This window comes from Acinonyx jubatus, chromosome B3, assembly GCF_027475565.1.
Source record: "Acinonyx jubatus isolate Ajub_Pintada_27869175 chromosome B3, VMU_Ajub_asm_v1.0, whole genome shotgun sequence".
NCBI lineage: Eukaryota > Metazoa > Chordata > Mammalia > Carnivora > Felidae > Acinonyx > Acinonyx jubatus.
The window spans coordinates 86399599-86427295 of record NC_069386.1 but is presented as its reverse complement, the minus strand read 5'-3'; the positions used below and the strand labels follow the sequence as shown (position 1 = coordinate 86427295).

The 27697-nt window shown below is 37.5% G+C and overlaps 2 protein-coding genes across 3 annotated transcripts; one reads left to right on the top strand and one right to left on the bottom strand.

Annotated features, from left to right (window-relative positions):
- Positions 1-4155: 4155 nt before the first annotated feature.
- PNN (pinin, desmosome associated protein) lies at positions 4156-11301 on the bottom strand. The gene is made up of 9 exons (XM_015061565.3): positions 11042-11301; positions 10297-10368; positions 9835-9903; positions 9272-9344; positions 9076-9170; positions 8838-8913; positions 7686-7841; positions 7465-7603; positions 4156-6766 (listed from the first exon to the last, which is right to left on the bottom strand). Exons 1-9 carry the CDS (start codon positions 11152-11154, stop codon positions 5256-5258), a joined length of 2304 nt encoding a protein of 767 aa, XP_014917051.3. The 5' UTR covers positions 11155-11301; the 3' UTR covers positions 4156-5255.
- Positions 11302-11415: 114 nt separating this feature from the next.
- On the top strand, positions 11416-26630 carry TRAPPC6B (trafficking protein particle complex subunit 6B). 2 transcript variants are annotated; one of them, XM_053224414.1, is made up of 6 exons: positions 11416-11559; positions 19809-19876; positions 20854-20971; positions 22246-22329; positions 24131-24224; positions 25190-26630. In XM_053224414.1, exons 1-6 carry the CDS (start codon positions 11554-11556, stop codon positions 25219-25221), a joined length of 402 nt encoding a protein of 133 aa, XP_053080389.1. In that variant the 5' UTR covers positions 11416-11553; the 3' UTR covers positions 25222-26630. The 2 variants fall into 2 exon arrangements, with proteins under 2 accessions (XP_053080389.1, XP_014917052.1); XM_015061566.3 differs by lacking the exon at positions 11416-11559 and adding an exon at positions 14648-15112.
- Positions 26631-27697: the final 1067 nt, after the last annotated feature.

Genomic DNA, 27697 nt, shown 5'->3' with positions numbered 1-27697 from the left:
CCATTAAAAAAGTGAAAAGCCAAGCTACAAAGTAGAAGATATTTGCAGTGCATATATTCAATAGACTTATTTCCAGAATAAATACAGAACTCTTAAAATCAAGAAGAGACAGTCCCCAAAGAGGATATCTAAAGGTTTTTTCAAAAAATGGAAAACATAACCACATTAGTCATCTAGAAAATCCACATTAAAAAATATGTAACTTGTGACCTAGTGATTACACTCTTAAATATACCATATATCCATGCATATGTTTACCAAGACATGAATGTTCTATAGCAGACTTGTAAGACCCTAAAATTGAAAACAATCTCAATATCCATATATTGGTGATAGATATTAAGTGACATACAAAAATGAGTCACAGAAACATGTGGGCAAAAGAAGTCAAAATACAAAATACATTATGATCTCATTTATGTAGAGTAAAAAATAGGAGATGAAAAAATAAACCAATGTTGAGAATGCATGAATCACTTTCAAAACTATGAAGGAAAGCAAGTAAGTGACTACCATAAAGTCAGGATAGCGTTGTATAGAAGATAAACTAACACACTGTAAAATTTTGAAATTTGAGCAAACATTGATTTGAATCTGGGCAGCACTAAACTCCTGTCAAGAGCTAGGGGAAAGGCTCTTATAGAGCAGACAGGAAGCAAAGCAAGGAAATTATTTGATTGGCTATAGCTGAAGCAATTGCCTTATCTGTGAAAGCCAAGTTGCTGTTTGTGATTGGCTGTCTGTAGGTTTTTCAATTTCCTAACCTTGAGACACCTCAAGGAATTTACTCTGTTTTAGGTTTTAGTTTGCTGAAGTAGGCTGCCATGGATTAGAGCTTCCTTGTTTTAGTACGTGGTCATGGTAGGGCAGGAAAGGGAGGGAGAAATCATTGGAAGGGATTCTTGGGTCCTGGCAATATTCTAGTTCTTCACCTCAGCAATTACATATGTGTTAGCATTCTGACAATTCATAAAGTTGTATATAGTGTCTGTTAATCTCAATAAAAGAGCAATCTGTTTATCCATGTATGAGTCAGTTACTTAGGAATACATTTCCCAAATGATATCTAAGACCTTTATGGAAAAACATTAAAGGAAACTGAATAATGGAGATATTCATGTTCAGAGTTTGGGTCACTCCTAACCCACTCATATCCACTATCCCCAAACCTGTTCATTCTAGTCCTCATCTCAGCTAATGGCAATTAATTTCTAGTTGTTCAGGTAAAATCTTTACTCATCCTGACTTCTCACAACCACCACAGTCCACCAGCATATCCCCTGGGAAATATCTTTACCCAAAACCTGATGACCACTTTTACAACTTAAACATCTTGGTTTAAGTCATTTATTTTGCCTAATTATTGCAATAGTCTCGTTTCTGTTCCTGCTCTTGGCCCCATTTCATCTTTTCTCAGCACAGCAGCCAGAGTAATTCTGTTAACATAAATTTTATTATCACTTCACCTAAAAATCCCTATAGACTTAAAATGGCCTGTAATGCTTTGTACCAGCTGCTCACCTACCCCCATTACCTCTCTGAAATACTTTACAACCTTTCTCCTTGGTTACTCTGCTCCAGCCGTAATGGCTCCTAGCTGCATCTTGGTTCACTGTTTGAAACAAGCATACTTTATGTGCTGGAAGAGATGCAACTAAAGTTTGAAAGACAGAATGAATCACAGAAGCCATGTTAAGGACTTGTCGTAATTTACTTATAAATTGCCTATAATGCACAAGGTCCCATCCTAAGTATTTGAAATAGAGCAATGGGTTAAAAATAATTTTAAAAACCTTGTTCTCAAGCGTGCATTCAAGTGAGAAGCAAATAAACCGAAGTTCAATGTTAACTATATGATACAATGGTAAATGTTATGAAAATAAAGCAAGTGGACAGTGATGGCAAGTAGTGATTTTAAGAAAATCAGAGTACTCAAATGGCAATAGGAAGCAGTTGTAGGCATTTGAGTATCATTTTTTGGAAAAGATAATGCTAGGGGACATAAAAATATTTAAGAAATTTTCATATTTCTCAGGTTTATTTTTTATCAAGTTGCAGTCTTCTTCACTGACATATTAGTACGAAGATCCAACCATGTAATTTGTTTTCTAGGCTAAGTGCTTTAATGGAATTACCTCAAGAAGGAAAACTGGTTAAGACTTTACTCAAGGATTTAAAGTTCTTCTTTTTTTGGGGGGGGTGGAGGGTACCTGGGTGGCTCAGTTGGTTAAGCAGCTAACTTCGACTCAGGTCATGATCTCACGGCTGGAGTTCAAGCCCCGTGTCCGGCTCTGTGCTGACAGCTCAGAGCCTGGAGTCTGCTTCGGATTCTGTCTCCCTTTTTCTCTGCCTCCCTTGCTTGCTCTTTCTCAAAAATAAACAATAAAAAAAATTTTTTTAAACGTTTTAAGTAATTGAACCCCAAAACATTTTAATGACTTGTTCTGACAAACACTGGTTCGTGTTACTTCACCATATAATCATTAGTAGCTTTACTTTCAAATTTATGTCAATTTATAATTTATTACTTTGGTGGGATTTGTTTAACGTAATTACTAAAGTGTATTTGTGTATTTACTGGAGTTCTAGAAATAGTGCATAAATGAGCCCTATTTGGAAATACAACTCACTGAAGATCAAACTATCTTCTATGTGCAAACCTTGGGATTTCAGTTAATCAAGATGTTTCCTAAACAGCTCCTTTGATGTCTCCAAACTAATTTCAGTCCTTAGTCTTGAGCCCTATCCATCTTCTGCTTCTAAATTTTCCATTAACAAGAATTTGTAACATCCAACAGGAGGACCCCATTATCTCTTTTCCCTAGGAAACTGTCATTACTTTTACATTCTTCTTGTATCTTTGTAAGGAACCAATTACATGGTTCTCTGAAAATAAATTCCATATAATTTCACTTCTAAGGACAAAGCATTAATTGGAAACATCAAAAAATCAAAGACACCCCCCACCACCACCACCACCAAAAAAAAAAAAAAAATCCTTCAGTTTTAAAAATGAAGTCTTCCAGGGGTACCTGGGTGGCTCAGTCAGTTAAGTGGCTGACTTCGGTTCAGGTCATGACCTCATGGTTCACAAGTTCAAGCCCCACATTGGGCTCTGTGCTGACAGCCCAGATCCTGGAGCCTGCTTCAGATTCTGTGTCTCCCTCTCTCTCTCAAAAACAAATAAAACATTAAAAAAAAAAAAAAAAAACTTCCAATTTAGAAGTGCATATCACTAGTTATAAAATTTAAAATGGAATTCTTGGGGTGCCTGGGTGGCTTAGTCAGTTAAGTATCTGACTCTGATCTTGCAGTTTGTGAGTTTGAGCCCGCATGGGACTCCACGCTGACCACCTGGAACCTGCTTTGGATTCTGTGGTCTCCCTCTCTCTCTGTCCCTCCCCCTTCTCTGTCTCTCTCTCAAAAATAAGCGTTAAAAAAAAGAATTTAAAATAGAATTGTGTGTGTGTATGTATGTGTGTGTGTGTATATATATATATATATATATATATAAATTTAAGATAATTAAAAATTGAAATTCCAAAGATCTTTTTTTCTCTCCATGCATTACAGCCCCATTACCACTTTCAACAACTGAGCTTAAAGCCAAAATTAATTCCTGAAAAGCATCATGACAAGTGTTCAAGTTTTCCAGGTAAAAATGAGTGAAAACTTAATTTTTACAAAGGACCTTAATACATACAATTATTTTAGATTCATCTAATAAGGAAATTAAGAACCAGGTTACATTTACGGTCATCCCTTTTAAATTTTTACCAACCTTTTCCTTATCATGTTATACAGGATAAAATTTATACTGCATCCCAGAAATTATTAAAACCCCCGGATGAAGTTACTCGCTGGAAACTAGCCCAGGAACGCAGGTAGCTAGCTCTGCAGTTTCAAAAGTTCCACTCACTTACTGTTTAATAATTATTCCAAGAAGGGATTTTTTTTAGAGTACTTGAATATGTCCTCTTATATTTTTACAGTGCTGGAAATACTTATTGTTTTCACTGTCACCATTTACTTGTCAAGGGAAGAAATAATATTCAGTCAAGCCTAATACCAGTCGATGTTATGAACTCAAAGGCCATTTGCAATTAAAGTGCTCTCTTGTGTAAAAGCATCAAAAAGTTAATACAAGTACTAGTCTTAAGCAGTCACACAAGTCTAAGCCACATTTATTTGCACATGTATAGTAATGGCAACAGATACTCCAAATTCATACAAATTGATAAAACAACAAAGTTAATCACTTGGTACACTTGTGTGTTATCTTGCTTACAGATTCAAGTGTAGATGAACTTCCTTCATTCTGTAAACTTTCATACAATACTTAAACAAAAACTCTTGAAAACACATATTGGCATGTTTCAGTTAGAGCCAACACAAAAGTTAAGACAAGACCACAAACTCAAAAACCAAGTTTAGAGTATACTTTTCTACCTCCCTCCCCTACAAAGTGATTATTTTCTTCAATAGATGTATATGCTATATCACACAAGTAGCCATGGAGACAAAAGAATGATGCTCCCATAATCATGAAGAAAATGCGAACCAAATTATACTGTTTTAAGTTATCTACCAAATATATGATTTATATATGAGAAACAGGGGGAAATGCTTAGATTAAAATAACAAGGGAGATTAGAAAAAAAATAGTAAATGACTTTGAGAACTATGTTCCCCCTGAAAACTGCAAAGATCTGACTTTGACAACTCAAAATAATCATCTAAGGCAAGTAAAAGTGAAGAAACCTTCAAAGACATTCTAATCACGTTCAGTATCTAGTGATAAAAGCTGAAAATGATATCAAGAGGGTATTTATTATACAAGTGTCAACGAGGACATCCCAAAACTAATGAAAGAAATGCACATTTATTTCTACAAAAGCAAAGTATGGTACAGAATTAGAAGGGAACAGACTTAAAGATTTACCTATTAAAATATACAGATTCTTACTGAAGAGTATAGGATTATTTAAAAAAGATGACAAGGGATGTTAATCTTTTTTTATTATTATTATTTGTACATATTTTGGAACCTCACATAATTTTGATAAATAACTCTTACAAAATTATGCAAAAAGTACAAGAATGTCTGGTAAACAAACAGTCTGTATTTTCCAAAAAGATTTTTTACAACATGCAATTCTTAAGGCAGCATCCTCCTTACAAGGGAAGGTAATCCTTTTACTCATCAAGAAATCTTCTGCTGCAAAGAATAGGCTAAGAAAGCCTGGCTTCTTCCATTAACGCCTTTTGTCTTTCCTGTCTGATTTTCGGTCTCTTTCACTTCTTGAAGATCTTTTGCCTGATCGACTACTCTCTGATATAGACCTCTTTCTGTCGGACCGAGAATTCTTATCCTTTGATCCTTTTGTATCTCTACTACTACCACCTTTCGAAGATTTGTGACTTCTTTCTAGTCCTGATGTATCCCTTCGCTTCCGATCCACGCTCCTTCTGTGCTTTCTATCTCTATTATGTCCCCGGCCCCTACTCCGACTTCTACTCTCACTACTGCTAGTAGTGCTGCTGCTACTGTCTCTGCTGCTGCTGCCACTGGTGCTGGAGCTGCTACTGGAACTACTTCGACTGCTACTGCTGCCACTGCTGGAACTGCTTCCACTGCTGCTACTGGTTGAGCTGCTACTGGAACTACTACTGCTACTGCTGCGACTTCTACTCTTGCTGGTTTTATTTCTAGCTCGACCTCTACTTCTGCTCCTAGTTTTGGTTTTGCTCTTGCTCTCTGGATGAACTGTTAAGACTGACTCTACCGTCACCTCAGTGAGTTTTACAGATTCCACAGGAAACTCCTTCCTTTCAGGTAGTAAATGCCCTTGCTCCTGAATAACCTGAATTGGTGGCTGTAAAACAGCTAATGGCAAAGTCTCAGGATGAGAAAGAGGCTGAGGTTGGAGTACTGCTTGGGATTGGGGCTGGGGCTGGGTCTGGGGCTGGGTCTGGGTCTGGGTCTGGGGCTGGGGCTGGGGCTGGGTCTGGGTCTGGGTCTGGGTCTGGGTCTGGGTCTGGGTCTGGGACTGGGACTGGGACTGGGGTTGGGGCTGGGGCTCAGGCTGAAGCTGAGGCTCAGGCTGGGGCTGAGGCTGAGGCAGGGGCTGGAGGTGAGCTACAGGCTCAGGCTGAGGCTCAGATTCTTTCTCTTCTTTCTCCTCAGGCTCATTTTCCATTTCTAGAGCACAGGCATTCTCTTTCATGGGAGAAAGAGATTTACATTCTTTATCTGGCTCAACTTCAAATTCCATTTCTGGCTCCAGTTCTTTGCTAGTTTCATTTTCTGAAGGTTCTACACTTCCAACTTGATTGATTTCCATTACCTCCTGCTCAGTAATTACATTTTTGACACTCTCAACCATCTCTAGCACATCCATAACTTCGTCAGGTTGACTATCCTGCTGCTTCTCACTTTCCCTTATCTCAGTTTCCTCCTCCATCTTGACCTCCATTTCCTGTTTTTGTTCCTCCTCCTCCTGTTCTTTCTCTGCATCACTATGTACTATACCTATTTCCTTTTCCTCTTCCTCTCCTGCTTCCTCTATTTCTACATCATTGTGCTGATTACCTGTCTCCTCCAACTCTTCCTCTCGCTGAGCCACCTTACCCTCTTCTTGTTCCGCCTTCTGTTCTTCATTACGCACCACCTGATGCTCTTTTTCCTTCATTGATTGTCTTCTAGGCCTAGCCTCCATTTTATTTATTTGTTCTGCAAATTCGATGCGTCTACCTTCAAATAAAGCTAAAGGGTAAAAACATACATGTATAAATAATTAAAAATCCTCAAACTCACAATTTGACACTTAGTCACAAATTGTCATCAAGCTTTATCTAAATGTCTTTTTGTAAAGAGATAATGACACAAGACTGATTATAGCAAGCAATTACAAATTGACATAAAATGACACAAGCAAAGATCCCCCCAAAAACCTATTATCAGTAGGCAACTACACCACATTATCCAACTGATGGAAAAACAAAACAATTTTTTGCCATTTTACTTCATGCTGGATGAGAAATAAATTTTGTTTGAAATACAATCATTTTTATGCTATCATATCATGCATTAATTTTTCTGATCCCAGAAAAACACTAATCATCTAATCACCATCTCAGCAGTGTCTATCCTTCCATGTGTGCTCTATGGATTACATCAATGTTCACTTTTGTCTTGCTTCATTAGCATTTATATCTGGCTAAAAAGAAATCCTCTCATTCAGACACCTAAGAAATCTATGTAAATACTGCCTAAAACATGGTAAGTTTCAGGTTAAATTCCATCATAAATCAAACACTCCTGCTTCAAACCCATTACGATCTCACAGAATCTTTAAAAAAAAAAAAAAACTACTGATACACAATTACAGGAAACATGTATACGTTGAGTGTGTCACCTTATTCATTAAGAAAATTTCACTGTATCTCTACATGTACACTTACCATTCATTTTTCTCTGTGACTCTTCTATTAATTTTTGGGTAGCTGGACACATTCTTCCAGGAATATAGAACAAATGGGGCTTTGTCTTAGTTCTTATATATTTAATTATCTTGGCATTATGCTCATTCCATTCCTCTTGCTAAAGAAAAGGTAAAAGGTCAGGTTTTTGTAAACATGAAGGATTACCAATCTTAGAATTCCAATTCCGAACTACTACTCACCAGCTGCGCAAGCTCAACCTTCTGTTCTAAAAGCCGCAGTTCTGTCTGTTTAGCACGCCTCTCTTCAAACAGTTCTCTCCTCTCATTTTCAACTTGTTTTCTTTCTTCTTCTGCCTGCACTTCAAGTTTTTGTTCAATTTCCTGGCGCCTCTTTTGCTGAAAATAAAGGATGATCTTTAACAACTTATTACATATCGTGATTATATGAAACATTACAATTTTACTAAGTTATCTGTATAGGTTTCATATTTGCAATTCAGGATACCAGCTAATTCAAACTTAGTACTTAGCATTTGAAGCTAATCCCAATTTCTCTTTCATGAAAGGCAGACTGAAGCCTTTCCATTTAAAAATTGAAATACCATGGACATTAGCCATACTATCAATAACTGTTCCATTTAACATAACTTTTAAATAAGGTTCTTTCATAATTAACCTAAAAAAGAAGAGCACTGTCTTTGTAAGTTATCTTTAGTTATTCTTTCTCCTGAATCAAAGAATAAGACAGAAGGGACATCCTATTTTCGAACATGATGCTTTGAAGCCTTTTATATTCTCTAGGGAAGTTAACATATAAAAACTATAATAGAACTTTATTAATCTATAACTGAATTGTTATCTCCCTTTCCACCACAGTTCTCCCTTGAGAATAACTTGGGTGTTCAACACCAAGGACACAGTTTTGTAGGTTTAATAAAACAAAAACTTCTACCAAGATTGCATAGTTAAACAAACTGTGGAAGGCAGGGAATGTTTAGGCTTTTACTTCCAGAGTGCTATGTGGAATTAGTGAACTACAATGCTGATTGAGTTCCACTCCCTTGTTTGAAAGAAAGTACTTTGGGGCCTAAAGAATGACAAGTCTTCTCCAAGACCACAAAATAAGACTGTTGTAGAGCTGGGATCAGAACCCAATTCTCCTGAGTCACAGACCAAGGCTCTTGGCTCTATAAAGAGAAGTTCATTCTGTTACTTCACAGGACCTCAAAAAGAGACCAGCTAAAAATATAACAAATTCAGAACATTTTACAAGTTTTTTTCTCAGCTTCATTTTAGGCTTACAATTCAGTCTCAAGAGCATTTCCACTCTTTTCAAAACATGTAATAAACTACTTTGATAACTTAAAGGAAGCAAAGGAAAATTGTAAATACCCTTTCAGTAGCAACAGTGGATTCTTGTTTAAATTTCTGAAGAGTGCCCATCAACAAGCCAAATATTCGTCGGTTCCTAAAGAACAAAGAAAAATTCAATTTCAGTAGGTTCCACTTTTAAGCTCACCATTTCCTAAAAGAAACATACTACAGGCACTTGAACAATTTTTAAAGATAAATTTTCCTAAAATTGCATTATTTGACAGCAATTTTCTCACACATAAAAAACTAAAGATACCTTTGCTTTCCCTTTTCATCCATATTTTGATCCTGGATAAGGTCTCTACGTGTGCGTTCTTTGGAGGTAGCTACAACTGAAGACTGCAAAGCTGGCTGCAGGAGAAAACAAATCTCAGTAATTTAACAAGCATATTCAAGGGTGGCACTCCAAAACATACTAAGATGGTATAGAAAGTTCTTTTGATCTCAGTTACCTTTTTAACATCATCATCCTCTGGGTCGCTTTCTTGGCGTGATTCTCTTCTTGTCCGACGCTCCCCGCCCAGCCTAACATAGAAGAATTTTAAAGGCCAAATTTTAAAATTTGATTTAAGTGCATACCAAGGTCAAGTGATTACTTTTATTATGACTTATTTCTAGAAGTCTCATTTTATCAGTCTCCATCCCATTCTACTCTATCCTCTGGTAGTAAAAGGATAAAGTGTGTCACCAATGCTTAATCCAAATATTGATATCCTGTGTTTCTCAAGTGGTTAAATTTTTATAGTACAAAGCAGAAAAGTGGCACAAACTATTTTCTCAATCTTATTCTTCTCATGATCTTTATTTTGGTAAAATGTCTGTTATTGTTAGCGAAGAACTGAGTTCTGAGGGACATCGGCTTAGTTCAGTCAAACGTAAAGGGAACAGAATCAAGGGAAGTGGTATACTGCTCAACTCTAACACAATTGAACAATATTTATTAAATACTTAAACTTACATGCTACCTCAGAAAAGAGCATACAAGAATGTCTTCGGAACCTTTCCTCCAACGTACCTAGTGACTGCCCCTTCAAGGTCTCTCTGTTTGGCTGGGGGTCCTCCTCCACTATCTGAGAATCCACGCCTGCAATTAAAAATGTGCAACAGAAAACACTTGAAATTTAAGATAAATGATATTTCCCTTTAGCAAGACAATTTGAGTTTTAAAAAAAACCCTTCTAATTATAGCAACCACAAACAAGCATTCACTCCAAGATGCTTTTTAGCACTATTTTAAAAACCACAAAAATGAACCAAGTTTACACAAAGCTGGTAGTTAATGTATTCTTCAGTCTCTAGTTTTACATATAAATGAAGTTCCAAGACAAGTACACGGAAAACTACAGCTGATCACAGCTTTAAACAAAACACAAACATTTCTAACATTGACCCTACCACGAATCTTTAGACCAACACTTAATTTAGTATTAAGTCTGTACAATCTTAGCATGTAAATTAAGTCCTAAGAAAATCTTACCTCAGCAATAAACTACCACGTCCTCTACCTCCACCAGGACCAGAAAGGGCCAGCAATCTGGCTTGGATAGGCCTAAAAGATATTTACAAACCAGTAAGAAAACCATGTGGACTTATTTAATGTTACCCCACATTCCACGGATGCGGTACATCATAGAGAAAAATGACCAGAAAGGTTCAAATTACACGGTTTCAAATACACGTGCTTGAAACCAGACAGGAAATACTACTTTAACTCCCTTGTTTTTTACAAAATCAGCATCACAGGAATTATATTTACCTCATTGCCACTACCCATTAATAAGCTTGGATCAGGCCCGAATTTCGCCAACTCCAAGGAAGCTGCACGTGGGCAAAAGCCTGCGGGGGAGAGGCGGCGGCCCGCGTCCCAGGAGGGTCTCTGGACCAGCACCAGGCCGGGAAGCCGCCGGATGGGGAAGGGGCTTTGTGCTGCAGTTCCCGGCCTGCAGGGTCGAGGGCGGGAATCGGCAGCCCAGGCCTTCCAACACGGCAGGAAGCCATCCGGCATGGCTAGGACCCACTTTCCTTCCTCGCGCACCTGAGCCCCGAAACCTACGTCGAGGACCTGGGAGACTCCTCACCTCGTCCAGGACGGGGTTCTCCCGCCTTCCCGGGAACAGGCCTCGATGTTCTAGTCTTCTCAAGGCTGGCCGCCCTTCCCGCCCCCAATTCACCCCAGCTTGCTAGCTATCTCTCGGACCCGGCATTTCTCATCCACCTCTTACCTCACGTCATTCGGATCCCGTCCAGTGAGCTTGCGAATATTCTCATCCACGTTCTTTAGGCTCTCTTTGGCCTTTTCTAGCTGCTCCTGCAAAGTTCTCACCGCGACCGCCATCTTCTCTCTGCAGCAGGCTTCCAGACTGCTCTACAGGCCGCGCCTGACTGTGTCGCGCTGCGAGACGCGAGAGGACTGACAGCAGGGCCCAGCCAATGACTATAGGCGTTGTTTTTCGGCCTCAACCACTCAGCGTCCGGAAGGGGGAGAAGCTGACGGCCTCTGTGGCTCGGGGCCAATGAAAAGTCTTCTAGGTGGTTGCCTCCCTCCCCAATTAGAAGCGGGTGGCGGGGCCCCGCTTCTAGCGCAGAGCAGGGGCCCGTTTGAGACTTCCTGGGTCCTCGAAGACGCCGGCTCACGGATCTGCTCTTGTGGCGCGGCGCGCAGAGTTTTCCAGCCCTTTTAACCTGTGATAGGACGTGCTCTGTATCGTTTTAACCACCTAATCACATCAGTGAGATGGAGGCGAGTCTATTTAACCCTCTCCCCAGTAAATGATCAGATTAGGAAAGGGTGCGGCCATTCTGTTGGTGCGCATGCCCAGAGAGGAGTTGGAGGGGTGGCGCAGTCCTCCCTTCATTGGATTAAACCAAAATGAGGGAAGCAAAAAATGAACATGAAAAATCATTAATCGTAATAGCTAACAATTATTTTGTTCGATACTAAATGAAACGTTTTACATGTCCCTCACAAACCAAAAGCTTGAATAAGCTGCCTGTTATTACTGATAAGGAAATTGAATCAGTAGATACTGTAACTATCTCTAGGTCACGCCAGCTGAGAATCGGTGTCTGATCAGACCCTCGCAAGGGTATACTAGATGAAAATACCGACGAAAAGACTGCAGGTATTCTCTACACCCGGCCTATACAACTGGTTTAAGATGGGGTCTGAAGTAGCGGCCCTATTGTTAGTTGTGTGTGTACGACAGTGTCCTCTAGCTCGTGGTTCTGCTCCGTGTACAGAGCCAACATGAGAACTGTTTTGTTCCAGAAATACATTTACAAATTACAGCTCAGAAAATATTTCCCCAAGAAACAGTGTTATAAATTACCTTGGTTCTCATCGTCTATTAGCCGGGCATCAACCTTGCACCAAGCATTAGACAACACTATTTAACTCTAGTTACCATTTTAATTCGTCTCTTTAAAAGCTCCTATTGAGCATCACCAGTAATCCAGGCTCTGAAGATAAAACCTAGAACAAGATCAATGTGATTCCTGCTTCTGTGGAGTTTGTAGGCTCTTCAAGGAGCAAAAATCATTCATGTAACTCATTCACTCATTCAATAAGTATTTGCTGAGCACTTACCATGTGCCAGGCACTTTTCTAGGTACTTTCATAGTGTGCAAAAAGATCTTTGTCTTCAAGGAGCTTGGAGACAGACAATAAACATAAGTAAATTACAAAACATGTTAGAAATGGACAAGTGCTATAGGAAAAAAAAGTAAAACTGGGTAAATGGGATAAGGGTTGATAAATAAGAAATTAATTATGATTGTAAACATACTTAGTCTCCAATGATCCTTACTACAAGGCTGTGTAATAGATTGAACATGAAGCATAAGATTGTGGTAATAGTAGATCCTAACCACCAAATGTAACAATGTTTACATGGGAAAATGCTTTTATTTTATTTTTTAAATATTTTTTGGGAGAGTGCAAGTGGGGAAGGGACAGAGTGGAGGGGGGAGAGTATCTGGAACAAGCTCTATACTGACAGCAGAGAGCCCAATGTGGGGCTCAAACTCAAGAGCCCTGAGAGATTGTGACTTGAGCTGAAGTGGGATGCTCAACTGACTGAGACACCCAGGTGCCCCCATGAGAAAATGCTTTTAGAGGCAACCAAAAACATAGGATCTGTTCCTACTTCCATAGGACCTATTACTAGGATTCTAGACAATTCAACAATTGATGGTGGTGATGAAGGGAGAATGCAGTCAGGACATAAGAGAGCTGATTTCATATATGGAAATATTAGTGCTGGAAAAAGTAAGATTATGGTTGCAAAATAATCTTCGAAATTCACTACTATTGTTAAATAACAAAAACTAAACAATAAATTTTAAAGATCTAATTAGCTTTATTAATTGATTCATGAATTGGGCAGCATCCCATCTGGCAAGCAGAGGGGGGAGCTCCAAAAGGCTACAAAAAGAGAAAGATTTTTAGAGGTAGGACAAGGAAGTCATAAATAAAAAAGGATTATTTGAGGTGAGGTCACCTTCCTTTGGGGACAAAAGGGCTTATAAAGTGGCTTACTACATCTATCTTTGGGGGTTAGAGAGGGCCTCTGTGACAGATTACCTTATTGGTGCCGGCCAGAAATATTCGTAACTGACCAGTTAAGACTACATTTCTGGTGGAGGTAAACTCCAGTTTGGTGAGGGGCCTAACATAAATGACTCCATTTTGGGCCTGTGGTTTTCTTTCTAATAGTGTTTTCAAAGGCTTAGGTGGAATTTTTATGTGATGCTCTAAAAACTGATCCAGGGGCACCTGGGTCGCTCAGTCAGTTAGGCTTCTGACTTGATCTCAGCTCAGGTCTTGATCTCAGGGTCTTGAGTTCAAGCCCTGTGCTGGGCTTTGGACTGGGCAGAAAGACTACTTAAAAAAAAAAAAGAAAGAAAGAAAGAAAGAAAAAAGCTGCCATAATTCTAATTATGGAACATGATCTTAAATATCTGTGGAAGAATATGGAGAATTGAGAGGTTCTTGTTAACAACTTGAGAAAACTCAGTATGTTAATTTGGGGGAAACATTAATTGGGGGAAAAAATCTTCCTTGTGAATTACTAAGTAAAGAAACAATCACAGGCTTAGCAACACTTTTAAGCCAGAATTTGCCAAAATTTAAGAGGTGCACATGATCTAGCTATGTATTTGCATCTGTGTAGTAGTTAAATCCCACATCTGCCGTAGATTCTTATGAACTACTTCTCACAGTGAAGTTGCTTTTTTTTTTCTTCTTCCTCCTTCTCTTCTTTTTTAAATTTTTATTTCTTTTGAGAGAGAGACAGAGAGCATAAGCTGAGGAGGGACAGGAGAGAGACACAGAATCAGAAGCAGGCTCCTGGCTCTGAGCTGTCCGGTACAGAGTCTGGAACCACAAGATCATGACCTGAGCTGAAGCCCCACTAGCCAACTGAGCCACCCAGGTGCCCCTGTATTTTGTTTCAAGTACGTCCTGTTCTTTGCTTACTTCATCCCGTTTGACCCTTATACCCCACTCCCAGTAAACTTCCTTGTGGCCATAATGACTCTAAATCTTTGTGCATACCCAGGCTTAATCCACAATGGATTGGGCTAATTTCTCAATATATCTAAACTTTGTAGCCTGAAAAAATGATTTATTCATTTTTTTTAACAACTTTTCTCCCTATTGAACATGTGGCAAAAATAAAAGCTTTTGATGAAGCTAATTGTCAGTTCTAACACATAGCTAGGTAACACACGGACGGCAGCGGGAGCTCCTTTTGTTTTATTTTATGCTGCTCCCTCTCTCCCCCGCCTTCGATATCGTCTGGAGGAGGAACCTTTACCCTATGGGGACGCGAGGAGTTCAGCACGGAAAAGGAACTCTGTGATCATAGAGCTGGCGGAATGCCGGGGTAGAGGGGACCGGAAGTTGGTTTTCGCCCCCCGCCCAGGGGCCGGATAGGGTCTCCGCTGACTCCGTTTGGTTCCGGCTGCTGTCAGATTCCGTCGTTGGGCCTGAGGGCTTGTTGGCCCTGGGGTGGGCTCGCCCCGGTACCGGCCTCACTCTTGTAGCAGCCTTGGGGAAACTGAGCGAATTCCTGGTCTCCTAGCAACCAGGGACCGGCTGTGGACTGAAGGAGCTGCGGCGCCACAGTGCAAATCGCTCAGGCGCTAGCCGGAACCCTTGAGCCCGGCCGAAACGGGAGCCTAAACTCTGCGCTTGGAAGAATAAGCAGGAAATGGCGGACGAGGCGTTGTTTTTGCTTCTACATAACGAGATGGTTTCTGGAGTGTACAAGTCCGCGGAGCAGGGGGAGGTGGTGAGTTCTCCCACAGGCCCTTGAGGTCCTTTCGCGGTGACACTTTTTGTTTCTTCTCAGTTCTTTCCTTCAATCCCTGTCCTATCGCCACCCAAAACCTCCCGAAGTGTAGACAAACTGGTCCACTTCCAAGTATCCTAAGACTAGAACCTGTGAGCTGTCTTCAGTCTTTAATCCTCTTCTCTTTCGCATTTTCTGTTTGACACTTTTTTTGGGTCCAGGCCCATATCTGATTCCTGCAGGTCACAAAATTTCTTACTTTTAGCCTTGTTGCTACCATGATTTATGGCAGGGTTCATTGCAACGCTGATTTTGGCACCCCTACTTAATTCTGTCACTTCCAGCACTACCACTGGACATACTTGAGAATCAACCCCTATCCCCTCTCCGTAACCCTCAGTATTCACGCTTCTCGAAGACAGAAGGCTAATGAGATTTAAGATTAAAGGAAAATTTGCAGGCGTTACTATAATTAGGAAACAAATTTAATTTTAAAAAATGTTATCTAGTGCCCTTATGTGTCAGAGGTGGTTTTGTGTGTTGGGAATATAGTAATGAACGAAACAGTGACTCCATTTTCCTGGAGGTTACCTCTAATATGTGGGAATCCTCATTCATTCACTGATTCATTCAGAAAATATTTATCAGGTGTATTGTGAGCCTGACACTGTGCTAGATAAGATCATAGTTACTGGGGAATAGGGGTTCAATGAATAATTAATGTATTGGGTAGTAATTAGGAATAGAATCATGGAGTTGTAATGATTATTAAAAATGAGATATTCCTAAGTCATGCTCAAGTCAGAAGCTCTTTGTATAATGCTGTTGATAAAGATGGGTGGAAAGTGGGCAAAAGTAAAGGCACAGATGTATGAAAGAGTGTGGAGTATTTATGCTTAAATATTTCACTGTGACTAAATTGAATGATTGGAGAGTGAGAAGTGTTGAAAGCTGAAGCTGGAAGGAGTCCTGTATGATTAAAGAATTTGACCTTCTCCGTGGAGAATTTTTAAAGAGGGAAAAGACATGGTCCATTTGCATTTTAGGAAGATAATCCCGTGTTTAGGTTAGAGAGAGAGGATGTTTGTAGTGAGAAGAGTTGTTAATTCAGGGGTCCAGGCAGGAGATGATGAAGATCTGAATTAAGACAGAAGAAGAGAGAATGGTTTGTAAAATAGGAGGTAGAATCTCAAGGACTCAGTTAAGTATAGGAGTGAAAGCTCAGCGTGGAGCCTGCCTGGGATTTTCTCTGTTTCCCTCTGCTCCTCTCCTCTGCTCATGCATTCTCTCTCTCTCAAAAAATGAAATAAAATAAGTATATAAATAAATAAGTAAATAAGTAAAATAACATTAAAACAAAATCCTGGGTCATGAGTTCAAGCCCTGTGGATCTGTGCTGAGCATGAAGCTAAACACATACATACATACATACATACATACACAAACAAACAAACAAACAAGCAAATAAACAAACTACTTTAAAAATAAATGAATAAATAAGCAAATACACAAACTACTTTAAAAATAAATGAATAAACTAATAATACCTTTCTTTTCTTATTGCACTTTGTTTACAGTAAGGAATTGAAAGTACATATAAGCCAAAAGGATTTTTAAAAGTTACGTAGCATAGGTGCCTGGCTAGCTCAGTCCATACAGTATGTGATTCCTAATCTCAAGGTCCTGAGTTCAAACTTGGGCTTGGAGCCTGGTTAAAAAAAAAAAAAAAAAAAAAATTAGGTGGCTGTGAAGACTAGAATCCATGTTGGAATCTAGGTGTATGACGGTTCATTTTGTTAGTGTCTCTACTTTGAGTGTATTTCAAATTTTTCATAATAAATGTAAAAGAAAGACACGTAATCCTGACATTAAGCTGTAGTTTTTATATACCTTTTCAGAGATGAAGTCATTAAATTCTGAAGTGAAATAAAGGGGGGTGCCTGACTGGCTCAGTTGGTGGAGCACATGGCTTTTGATCTCCGGGTTGTGGGTTTGAGCCCCACATTAGGTGTAGAGATTGCTTAAATAAATAAAATAAACTTTGAAGTGAAATAAAGGAAAGAACCAGTAGTTTTTAGCCTTCAAATCAATGATTTTCAAACTATGCTTGGAGAGGAATTAAATTTTTAAAAATGGTGTAATTGGACATTTACCAATTTATGGAGAATAGATTTTTTAAAAGGTTAATAGAGAATAAAATATTCTCAAGTTTAATTTTCTTTAAAAGTTTGGTACCCACTCGTGAGCATTCACAGATGCCAAAGTGAATGAACAAGTAGCAAAATCAGGAGGTATTTACTAGGGCATAATTCAAAAGCTTATGTGATCATAGTATTTGAGAATGTCTACATAAACATAGTTTCTGCTAATCAACATACTCTTGGGTGATTCTACAAAAAACGTATTGTTCCACAAAACTTATGGGTTACTTATTCTACCTGAGCATGCTTGTTTGTTCTCACCTGAACATGTTTTGAAATTAGTTGGAGAATAACAGAAAAACGAATGACTGTGATAGTATATTTGTGTGCAGAGCATTATGACAGCATAGGACCCAAAGGAGTGTCAAGGAAGGCTTTTGGGAGAATGTGATACTTGAACTGAATTTAAAGGGTGTATAGTCTGTGGAACAGCATGTGCTAAGGAGTGGATGCGCATGGAACTCTGGAGTTGCTGCAGAAATTTCAGAGTGGAAGAAGGAGAGATGTTTGTGGATATATGGCTGTTAGTAAATCTGGTTAACTAACCAGGATCATTTAAGGAAAGGCACATAATGCCATGCTGAGGAGTTGAACTTTATTTTGAAGAAAGAGGAGAGGGTGTTAAAAGGTTCAGTAGAGAAATAACCTGATTTGTTTTTTAGAAAGTCTATATCAGAAATATAGGAGGTAAATCAAAGGAAGAAAAAACTAGAGACAAAGAGGTAATTTGGAAGGCATTAACTGGAAACCAGTAGGGAAAAGAGAAGGGCTAACTAAGTAGTAAGGATAGAGAGAGATGGATTTTGAAAGCATGTAGATAATAGGTTTCGTAGGACTGCAGTGCATGTGGAAGGTTGGGAATAAAGAGGTAAAGTAAATGGCAGTTTTCTGGTTGGGGTAACTAGATGAATAGTGGTTCTTTTAATGAAGTTAAGGAATTTTAGAGGCAGCACAGGATGAGGACATTAAAATAATATCATTTTGAATATGCCTTATTTGAGGAAACTGTGGGACCTCTAGATGGCTCTGTCCCATGAAGTCTGTACTATAAAAGTACAGATTTAGTTGTCACAACCTCATTAGTAGAATACATGGTTCCTTAAAAAAAAGTTGAGCAAATAATGATGCCTATGGAAGTTTCCACTTCCACTAAGAAGTGGAAACAGGCTCCATTATATAAATATCCATGCCACCTTGGAGCTGTATTCTAGCAGAGGGTGGGGATAGAGGGACATGGACAATGTGAAATTAGTAAGGTATATAGTATGTGAAATGATGAAAGAAGTTCTTTGGAGACAAATTAAGCAGAGAAATGAGATAGGGCATCAGTTATCACCTACGTGGGGCTGGAACTCACAACCCTGAGATCAAGAGTCATATGCTCTACCCACTGAGCCAGCCAGGCACCCTACTTTTAGAGGCTTTTTAAAACACAGATTACACTGGGTTTCAGAATTTGCAGCTTTTGATGCTAATGTTGCTGGTTTTGGGGCATGCTTTGAGAATCATCAGAATAGAGAATTTCCAAAGGGGAATAATTTAGTTTTAAAGAAGATAGTAAAAAAGAGCCTCACTGATGTGGGTGGGTGGGAGGATGGGTGAAATAGATAAGGATGATTAAGAATATATTTATTGTGGTGAGCACTGAGTAATCTATTAGAATTGTTGAATGATTATATTGTACACCTGAAAAAGCAGGGCGGGGCGGGGGTGGGGTGGGGATGGACCTCATGAGATGGTGACATGTGAGTGAAGACTTGAAGCAAGGGAATTGGTCATGTGGCTATCTGGAAGAAGAGTTGCCCATGCAGGAACCCTGAGGTGGGAGCATGCCTGGCATATTCAAGGACAGTAAGAACACTGTAGCTAGAGCCCATGTGAGTGAAGAAAAGTAGAAAGTTGAGACCTGAGGGGTAGAGAAATCTGGATTGTAGAGAACTTTGTAGACGATCCAGAGGATTTTGAGAGTCTTCAGCATAGCGGTGGTATTTACAGTCTGAAGACTGGATGAGATTGTCAAAGAAAAACCAAAGCAATTGCATGATTTCTGACATAGGATGGTGGGATCATCAACTAAGACACATTGAGGACTGGAAAGCTTGGATGACTCTAAGAGACATTTTGAAGCCAGGAACAATAGAATTTAATGACTGCCCAAAGGGAGTGACTGGTGGAAAGGTGATACTTTGACTTCATTTCTATAACTGAGGAGAGAAGAATAGTTGAAAATGGAAAAAAAATGTGTAGAGGGAGTAATTAGGCAGAGGCTTTGGCGTTTCTGAGAAGTAGTAACAGTTCCCTGTTTACCTTATTGCCTTATGAAATGATTAGTACTAAGATAATTGAACTATAACTTATAATTCACTTTTTCTTAGAATATTTTAGTAAAAAAAGTATAAGTACTTTTATATTTTTAGTCAACATCTTAAAACAATTTTTGAATACTGATATTTTGGTATTCTAAAAATATTCAAAACAATTATTTTTTAAAATAGGAAAATGGACGCTGTATTACTAAGCTGGAAAACATGGGGTTTCGAGTGGGACAAGGATTGATAGAAAGGTGAGCAGTATGGATTTGAAAATTTTCTTCCAGGTAGGTTATAAACAAAGATGATCCATTTCAAAAGATTGCATAAAATTTGAAGTACTTTAATTTTAATTTCTAAATTTTATTTATCCTGTGTTCTTTAACTCACAGATTGAAATTTCTCTTTCGTTCTGATGCCATTTTAACTCGGTTAAAACTTTTAATATCAGAAGAAAATATATATTTGTATTTTAGACTTTTTTCCTAAAAACTTTGGTGTACTATCTAAAATCTTGTTGCATTTTTGGGGTGCCTGGGTGGCTCAGTTGGTTGAGTGTCCGACTCTTGATTTTGGCTCAAGTCATGATCTCACAGTTTGTGGGTTCAAGCCCCATGTTGGTGTTAGGCTGACAGCGTTGGGTGCGGGGCTGATATCTTGGAGCCTGCTTGGGATTCTCGGTCTCCCTCTCTCTCTGCCCCTTCCTTGCTTGCACTCTCAAAAATAAATAAGCATTTTTTAAAAGCTTATTAAAATAAATAATAAAATCTTGCTGCCTTTTTTACTTAAGGTCTAGTAGGTTCTTTAACCTAAATGGATTTTTGTTTAAATGCAAGGGATGGAAATTCTTTAGAGTCTATGTTAATGTATGTACTAATTTTTCAATTTATAGATCCAGTCTTAAGGTCTTATTCCTTTCTCATTATTTGAATAGCTGAACTCTGGTTATATTTTATATAACAATACCGTGATTATGCCCAGCTTTTTTTTTTTTTTAATGTGCTAGAATTAGTTTTACTTAAAATTGCAGCTTGCTATTAGACTAATTTTCATACTGTAATTGCATAACAGAATGTAAATTGAGATGAGATCTCCTTTGCTTGGTGCTTATCACTTTGTGACCATCAATAAATGTTCAGTGCTGTTCTGGCATTTCAAAATTAGTGAATAATGTGACCCTCCTGCTTTCTTTGGAGGAAAAATACTGATTACTTTTAGTTGATCTTTTTAGGTTTACAAAAGATACTGCCAGGTTCAAGGATGAATTAGATATCATGAAGTTCATTTGTAAAGATTTTTGGACTACAGTATTCAAGAAACAAATCGACAATCTAAGGACAAATCATCAGGTATTTAGGCAAATTAAGGCCTATTTTTTAAAGTCCTTTGACTTAATATAAATGTCCTATTTTAGTTATTTATTATATAAAACTTAAAATAATTTCTAGTCAACTTTGAAATGTTTCTCTTACATGTTATTAATACATCATGATTTTTTTTCTCTAATAGGATACAGTGTATAAGAACAAATAGATAGTTATCAGTAATGATAGCTGTTTCTTTCTCCCAAATAAAAACGTTATCTTAAGTTTTAAAAAGTAGCAGAATGTCAGAATGATAAAGGTTTTAGGATTTGGTTCCTTAGTTATCATTACTTAATGGTGATTATATGTAGAACCACAAATATATCATGTTTGTCTTTAGAGTAATTTCTGATGTCTAATTTATAGAGCATATTTAAGTAACTCTTGCATTATTTGTTGCATTGTTGGTCATTTTTCTATTAAAATAATTTGTTAAATAAAATTTAATAGATTGGGGCACCTGGGTGGCTCAGTTGGTTAAGCTCCGACTTTAGTTCGGGTCATGATCTCACAGTTTGTGAGTTCGAGCCCCACATCAGGCTCTGTGCTGACATCTCAGAGCCTGGAGTCTGCTTCGGATTCTGTGTGTCTCTCTCCCTGTCCCTCTTCCTCCCTCCTTCTCTCTCTCTCTCTCTCTCTCTCTCTATGTCCCTCCCTGACTCATACTCTGTCTCTCTCAAAAATAAGTAAAGATTAAAAAAAAATTTAAGAAAAAATATAATAGATAAAATTTAATAGATTGCGTGGAAAATTATGCATTTAAATAGATTTATAAAACTCAAGGAAATATTTTAGAGTGGATTTGGCATTTTGATTAAATATTAGAAAATGAAAATAATGTATCTAGTAGTTACCAGAATTTTTCATTTTTTTATATAACAATATTACTGTTACCTTGTAAGTATTGAAATGCTAATGAGAGGAAGTGAATTTGGTTATTGGCTTTCTAGATATGAACTAATAATATATAACTGTTAATTCCACCTGGACATGTATTTCTGATTCCTTTGAGTTCTTTAAGGGTAGGAACTATCTTTTGCATCTTTATATAGTATCTTAAATCTTTCAATAAATATTAGCTTTATAAAGTTCTCAACAATTCTTCAGCCTACACACTGCAAAACTCTTTCATTTAAAGAAATTTGACCAATGGAAAGGAGAGTTTTAATAACTTAAAAACTCTTAATTGTTGTGAGGAGAAAATTTTTAAGGACTACAGCATACATTGACTCTGGATGTTTTTTCTGTTTTTGAAACAGGGCATCTATGTACTTCAGGACAACAAATTTCGTCTGCTTACTCAGATGTCTGCAGGAAAACAGTATTTAGAACATGCATCTAAGGTATTTATTGGAATAGAAGATTGGGATTTTCATAGGGAAGAGTATGATGTCAACCACAACAGAGTTTTGAATTTAAATTAGGTTTTAAAGTTGTTGTTTTTCTTGTTTAAGTGCTTTTCTGTGAAATAGGAGACAGGTGTTCATCATACTAAAATAATCTGTATTAATCAATAGCTGAGTAGGCTTATGATGACTAATGAAACACTATAACAAAATGCCATTGAAATGTAGATTAATGTTAGATTCTTGAATTTAGCATAGGTGTATCAGAAAAGATAGTCAAACTTATAAAACAGGTATTAACTGTGCAAAACTACTCACCTGAGTTTATATGTATAATATCCTTTAGCTAATTAAAAATTTTTTGAGGGGCGCCTGGGGTGGCTCAGTTTGGTTAAGCATCTGACTCTTGATTTTGGCTCAGGTCATGATCTCGCAGTTCATGAGATTGAGCCCTGCATCGGGCTTCGTGCTGTCAGTGCGGAGCTAGCTTAGGATTCTCTCTCTCCCGCTCTCTCTGCCCTCCCCTGCTCGCACCTGCATGTGCACTCTCTCTCTCAAAATAAATAAATAAACTTAAAACAAAAACTTTTCCCTGTTATTAACGTGTTTCTAAGAATACGTTTTTTGTGTTAAGTATATCTGTGTTTCTGTGTTTTGTCTAGTTTTTGTTTTTCAATCTCAGGTAGGAATCAGTAAGTAGATCAGCAGATATATTAAAGCTGACAAGTTTAATGTAAGGATTCTTTTGAGATGATTAAAATATCTGGGGCAGTATGAGCTATTATTTATCTGTAAACATTTATCTGTATATAAATTATCTAACAAAAGCATTATAGTTCTAGTGGAAAGAGCATGGAATTGGAACCAAATAAATCTAAATTTTAAACTATGCAATTTACAGTTTTGTGACATTGGATAAGTTATATAACCCCCTTTGGACCTTAATTCCCACATTAATAAAGTTGGTTATAATAGTACCTATATTATTAACAATCTCTAAAGTCCTTTCCAGGTCAAAATTTCATGACTCCAGATTTAATTACTGATCAGTACCCATTTATGTAATTATAACATTATCTATATTATTCATAGATATATTGTGTTATTGGCTGTCATGCAGTAGAAACATGTGCATAATCAAAAATTCCTTGGATAATTTATTTTTTGGTTCCTGTTCTTATCTGGCTTTCTGTGCTGTAGCTCAGCCCCATTCTCTTTTTTTTGTTTCCATATGACAGGGTTTCCCACATTGGTACTGTTGAGATTCTGAATGGGATAATTCTTTGTTATGGCAGATTGGCTGTAAGTCTTGAACAAATCAAGATTCTTGGTTGTAGAAAGCAGACACCAACTCTGATTGAATAGGGGAAAAAACATACAGAATTGATGAGAAAGCTCAGAAAGCAGGCAAGAACTGTAGAAGGTTAGGGCAGCCAGAAAGACAGCCCAAGTCACTCCTCAGGCAGGGTCTAGTTAGAGTCCTTTGCACTAACAGACACAAACCACGTTTGCTGCCTCTAGAACTAATTCTAACCTGTTTCCAGGTTGTTTTTTCACTCATTCTAGATTCAGAGTCTGTGACTGGAGCACCCAAGTCACGTGTCCATGGTTTAGTTGCCAGGAAGCTGGGAACTTGTTTTAACAATCATAATTTTCAATAACTTAAAAAATTCTTCCACTACCTTTTTTTAAACAGCAATGACTTATTAATAGGAAGGCTTGACTCAATGTCATATTTATCAATAGCATTGCTTTCTTAGTAAATCCTTAATATTCTTTACATTTTTCTTCCTTTCAGTATTTGGCATTTACCTGTGGCTTAATCAGAGGTGGCTTATCAAACTTGGGGATAAAAAGTATTGTAACGGCTGAAGTGTCTTCAATGCCTGCCTGTAAGTTGAATTCACATTTCTTAAAAATGTGATTATTTTTAGTGATTATTTTTCAAGTCTGGTGGTTTTTGTTTGTTTGTTTTTGTTAACTTAGAGTTAACTTAGAGGAAATTTAAAATGCTAAAACCATTTTGTTTTACTTTTACCAATTTTAACATTTAATGTAGTAATATGTAGCACCCCTATATTCATATTCAAAGATTTTAAAATTTATAATGGTAACAATTTAAGAAAGTAGGCTAAAGTAGTCCAAATTTATAAGACAGCTTAAGTGATGATTCTTAACTTTTAAAGGAAAAATTTCTGCATTATTCTTTTAAGATAGCAAATTGCCCTATAGCATTGAAAATGTCTTTTTTAAAAAGTTTTCTAGGGGCACCTGGGTGGCTCAGTCGGTTAAGCGTCCGACTTCGGCTCAGGTCATGATCTCGTGATTCGTGAGTTCAAGCCCCACATTGGGCTCTCTGCTGTCAGCGTGGGTCCTCTGTCCCTGTCTCTCTGCCCCTCCCCCACTCATGCTCTCTCTCTTTCTCTCTCTCTGTCTCAAAAATAAACACTGAAGTTTTCTAGAGTATGTCTATTATATATAAAGCTATATAAAGCCAACTAGTCTTTTACTGCTAAACTCCTTTCCAAAGATATTTTCACCAGAGCTACCAACCAAGAATAAAATTGACTTGAGCATCATTGTATTTCCTTTTTATTCACAATGATAATTAGCAGTGAAATACCCAAAAGGTAGGAATCACAAAGAGGAGAAGCAGACACCTATCTATTCACAAAACAAACAATCACCTCATAAAAATGAAATTTGCTTTGTTGAGTATTGTGAAAAGTGTGAAAAGTTGTTTGACATAGCAGGTTTCTCCATTGAAACTACTTTCTAATAGAACAGAAAATTGATGTTTAAGCTTGTTTTCTTTGTACCTAAGTCAAGGAATGATTTTTCATTTTTCTTTTTTTAGGTAAATTTCAGGTGATGATACAGAAGCTCTAAAACATACTGAAATGCAAGGCAAGGCTTCAACAGTGTAAAGAGATAAATTATTCGTGTATAAAGTATTTCAAGTAGTTGGACATTTGTATTGATACAAGCTATTTGCTAATTTATGTAATGAAAGATGCACTCTTAACCAGGAGTAAGATTGTATTTTATTAATTTAACACAGACCAAGTTAAAGCAGATAAAGACACATTCTACCATAACATAGATTTTACTAAAACTATTCAGAATGAAAACCTGATTTCAAACAACTAAACCCCAAGATTTAGAACCCTTATTTTAAACATTCATATTTGCTCAGACTGGTATGTATTTAACCACAGATAGAAAAGCAAAACTCAGGGTTTGATAAATTAGCATTAAGAAAAGTATGCATCAGGGGTGCTTGGTTGGCTCAGTTGGTTAAGTGTCTGACTTTGGCTCAGGTCATGAGCTCGTGGTTCATGAGGTTAAGCCCTGCGTTAGGCTCTGTGCTCACAGCTCGGAGCCTGGAGCCTGCTTCAGCTTCTGTGTCTCCCTCTCTCTCTGCCCCTCCCCCACTAGCACATGCACACATCCTCTCTTTCTCTCTCTCAAAAATATAAATAAAACATTACGAACTTTTTTTTAATTTAAAAAAGTATGTATCAATCAGAATCATCTCTGTAAAAATGAGCACATTTCAGTTTTGCTTTATGAATTTATTTTAGTTATTTAAGAAAAGCAAACAGTACACTAAATTAAACATTTTTTATTTTATTATAATTTATTTCTATTAAGAATTTTTATGCCTCTAAAAATTTTATTATATACATTGTGTATTATGTGTGTGATACATATATATACTGTATCTAACCGCCTAAATTGCAAAAAAGTTCATTTTACTTTAACAGAATTTAGTCCTTAATTTTACTTTAATAGAATTCAGTCCTTGAGAACTCCATTAATGTAATTAAAGTGTAATATAGATTAGTTTAAATGTGAATTCAGTGACTCCAGGGCCAAAGACTATTAGGCATTTTAGGAAGGAATTTTATACTTACTCCTGTTACAGTTTTGACTTTCACCTTTTTTCCCCATGTGTGGAAGGACTGGTGAAGGTTCTAACATCCTTATTTTTATTCCCTAATTACTATTTCCCAAGAGCAGAGGGGTGGATAATTGGCTTAGTCACACCAACATTCATTGGACAATGTCTATTCAGTGGGTTGGGTCAGTGCTCATCTAGTGTGTCTATCATCTCCTCTTCCATCTGATAACCGAGAGAAGACAAGTGTGAAGATGAAAGTCATCACATTGAGGATAGCAGGATGCATCAATAGGAAGCACCTTTATCGTGCTTCTGAATTAACCAATCCTGGAACTGCTTTACCTTTGGACTTTTTGTTACATGGGATAATAAATTCCTTATATTGTTCAATCCACTTTTGCTTCTGTATTTTGTTAGTTGTAGTCAAAAAGAAGTCTCTTCTAGCTGAGGCAAGGAGAGAGTTAGTTTATACAAAAAACAATATGGGAGAATTGAATTTCTTTTTCTCTCAGGAAGGGAGGGAAGAGAAGAACTTAAAGGTTTACATGTAAAATGATAAAACCATAAAGTACTAAAGATATTAGTTTTATCATCTTGTAGTAGAGAAGGACTTTTTAAAAAATCTACAATGTTATAAAGGAAAATAGTAAAAAAATTAATAACCTGTTCAAATGCTGTTAGGAAAATTGGATATCCACATGCAAGAAAATGAAATTGAATCCTTACTTTATACCATACATAAAAATTTACTCAAAGTGGATTATAGACTGATACTTAGGACCTGAAACCAAAAAACTCGTAGAACAGAGGAAAAGCTTCATAATGTTGGTCTTGGCAATATTTTCTTGGATTTGACACCAAAAACAAGCAACAAAAGCAAAAACACACAAATGGCACAACATCAAATTTAAAAGCTGCTATACATAAAGGAAACAGAGTGAAAAGGTAGCCTACCGAATGGGAAAAGTATTTGCAAACCATGTGTCTATAGGGGTTAATACCTAAAATATATAAGGAACTCTTACAGCTCAATAGCAAAAAACTAACCCAATTAAAAAATGGACAAAGGACTTAAACATATTTCTCCAAAGAAGATACACAAATGGCCAACACGTATATGAAGAGATGCTCAGTATCAGTAATCACCAGTGCAAATTGAAACCGTAATATCACCTCACACCTTTTAGGATGGCATTATCCAAAAAAAAATTTTTTGCAAGGATGTGGAGAATTTAGAACCCTTGTGCCCTGTTAGTGGGAATGTAAAATGATATAACTCCTATGGAAAATACTATGGAATTTCCGTTAACAACTAAAACTGGAACTGCTGTATGATGCAGCAATCCTGCTTGTGACTATTCAGAAGATTGAAATCAAGAACTTGAAGAGAGATTTGAACTCTCCTGTCTCTTGTGTTATTCACAATAGCCAAGAGGTAGAAACAACCTGCCCTTTAACAGA

What these genes read in the sequence shown, in the direction of transcription:
- PNN (XM_015061565.3), bottom strand. Translation starts at nt 11,154, where the DNA reads ATGGCGGTCGCGGTGAGAACTTTGCAGGAGCAGCTAGAAAAGGCCAAA. An exon ending in CGGGATCCGAATGACGTGAG is followed by an intron (nt 10,369 to 11,041) that starts GTAAGAGGTGGA and finishes AATATCTTTTAG; the next exon opens with GCCTATCCAAGCCAGATTGC. An exon ending in AGGATGATGATGTTAAAAAG is followed by an intron (nt 9,171 to 9,271) that starts GTAACTGAGATC and finishes TTTCTCCTGCAG; the next exon opens with CCAGCTTTGCAGTCTTCAGT.
- TRAPPC6B (XM_015061566.3), top strand. Translation starts at nt 15,032, where the DNA reads ATGGCGGACGAGGCGTTGTTTTTGCTTCTACATAACGAGATGGTTTCT. An exon ending in ATCTAAGGACAAATCATCAG is followed by an intron (nt 20,972 to 22,245) that starts GTATTTAGGCAA and finishes TTTTTGAAACAG; the next exon opens with GGCATCTATGTACTTCAGGA. An exon ending in ATTTAGAACATGCATCTAAG is followed by an intron (nt 22,330 to 24,130) that starts GTATTTATTGGA and finishes TCTTCCTTTCAG; the next exon opens with TATTTGGCATTTACCTGTGG.